The following is a 1880-nucleotide window of genomic DNA, read 5'->3' on the forward strand; positions in this document are numbered from 1 at the left end:
CCTTCTGCCTTTGTTATCTGAATCTGTTTCTGATTTTAGTTTTGGTGTTGTGTGGGAAGTGTTTGTATGGAGGTGCACCCAAAGGCCTGCAGTTGAAAGAGCTAGACAGAGGTCTTGTAGATGTGGTGGTAGCTACTCCCGGTCGGTTGAATGATATTCTGGAGATGGGAAGAATTAGCCTTCATCAGATTTCATACTTGGTGTTAGACGAGGCAGACCGAATGCTGGACATGGGGTTTGAACCTCAGATTAGGAAGATTGTGAAGAATGTACCTACTCGTAGGCAAACCCTGATGTACACAGCAACATGGCCAAAGGAGGTGCGAAAAATTGCTTCTGATCTTCTAGTTCGTCCTGTTCAAGTTAACATAGGAAATGTTGATGAGCTTGTTGCAAATAAAGCAATCACCCAGGTGCATTTTATTTGCATTTCCATCTCTCATTATCTACTTTATTACCTATTCAAGAAAAAGAAATAAAGAAATCATTTTCATATTTGTTATTGCGTTCTAGTTTTCATATAGAATTATTGACTCTTGAGAGTTGTTATATATGCAAAGAATGTTGAAGTTTTGTCATCAATGGAGAAGCGTAGGCGTCTGGAACAGATTTTGAGATCTCAAGAACCTGGGTCAAAGATAATAATTTTCTGTTCTACAAAGAAAATGTGCGATCAACTTGCAGGCAACCTAAACCGTCAATTTGGAGCTGCTGCTATTCACGGAGATAAATCTCAGAGTGAGAGGGATCATGTGTTGAATCAGTTTCGCACAGGAAGGACCCCGGTGCTCGTAGCTACTGATGTAGCTGCCCGTGGCCTGGACATTAAAGATATCAGGTTGGTGGTGTATCGGATTGATTTTGTGAATATTGAGATGTATGCTTGAAGCCCTTGTCTTTGGTTAAAAACTTAAAACCTATAACATAATTATGAACCATTGCTTTTCTGGGAGGAGCTAAATAATCTAAGGTATAGTTTTGCATCCCTCATTTCCTCTTGCTATGAGTTTTACTTTTAACTATGTGGTGCATTTGTGAGTGTACATCTATTTTTATCAGCTGTTTTATATTTGGGTGAACTTCAACTTGCATGATTGCATCTCTCATCTTAATGTGAATCTTGTTTTTATTGGTTTCATGTCCTCGATGTTGACGAGGTTACGAAATTACTGAAATAATGGATGATCTGGTGAAGCGCTGTGATTTATATTGTTCTAAAGTTTTGTTGTGTGATTGATCTCATGCTATGATAGTTTCTTCTTGTTACAGGGTGGTGATAAATTATGACTTTCCTACGGGAATAGAAGACTATGTTCACAGAATTGGAAGAACTGGACGTGCAGGTGCCACAGGTTTAGCTTATACTTTCTTCTCTGACCAGGATGCAAAGCATGCATCAGATCTTGTCAAAATTTTGGAAGGAGCAAATCAACAGGTCTCTGTTGAACTTCGTGATATGGCTTCACGTGGTGGTGGTGGTGGTTTTGGGGGGCCAAGACGTCAGTGGGGTTCAGGATCTGGTGGTCGGGATGGTGGTCGTGGTGGACGCTATGACTCTGCCTATGGTGGAAGAGATGGGGGAAGGGGTGGTAGCCATGGTTATGATCGTGACCAGCAAGATGGGTAATCATATTTTTTTTCAGTCATATTTTTTTGGTTATTAGAACTGCGTCTCACTTTTGTGTATATGTGACTATAGACATAGTTACGGATCCCACAGCGTGCATGACGGGGATGGACCTGGGAGCAGTCAATTTAAGAGTTTCCATGAAAGCATGATGGCTAATAACACAAGTAGAAGTCGCAGTCGAAGCAGAAGCCCAAACAAGAATTCCGGATGGGGTGAGAACCTGGGCAGGGCTCGGAGCCGCAGCCGCAGC

The 1880-nt window shown here is 41.6% G+C and overlaps 1 protein-coding gene across 1 annotated transcript; it reads left to right on the plus strand.

The window, feature by feature from the left end:
* Nucleotides 1-5: 5 nt before the first annotated feature.
* Nucleotides 6-1877, plus strand: LOC111380136 (ATP-dependent RNA helicase-like protein DB10; the record flags this gene model as incomplete). Its single annotated transcript, XM_023003621.1, has 4 exons — nt 6-413; nt 561-838; nt 1270-1623; nt 1700-1877. Coding segments are annotated over 4 exons (1218 nt in total), but the record flags the coding sequence as incomplete, so codon positions are not given.
* Nucleotides 1878-1880: the final 3 nt, after the last annotated feature.

Source organism: Olea europaea, unplaced genomic scaffold (genome assembly GCF_002742605.1).
Source record: "Olea europaea var. sylvestris unplaced genomic scaffold, O_europaea_v1 scaffold20987, whole genome shotgun sequence".
Lineage (NCBI taxonomy): Eukaryota > Viridiplantae > Streptophyta > Magnoliopsida > Lamiales > Oleaceae > Olea > Olea europaea.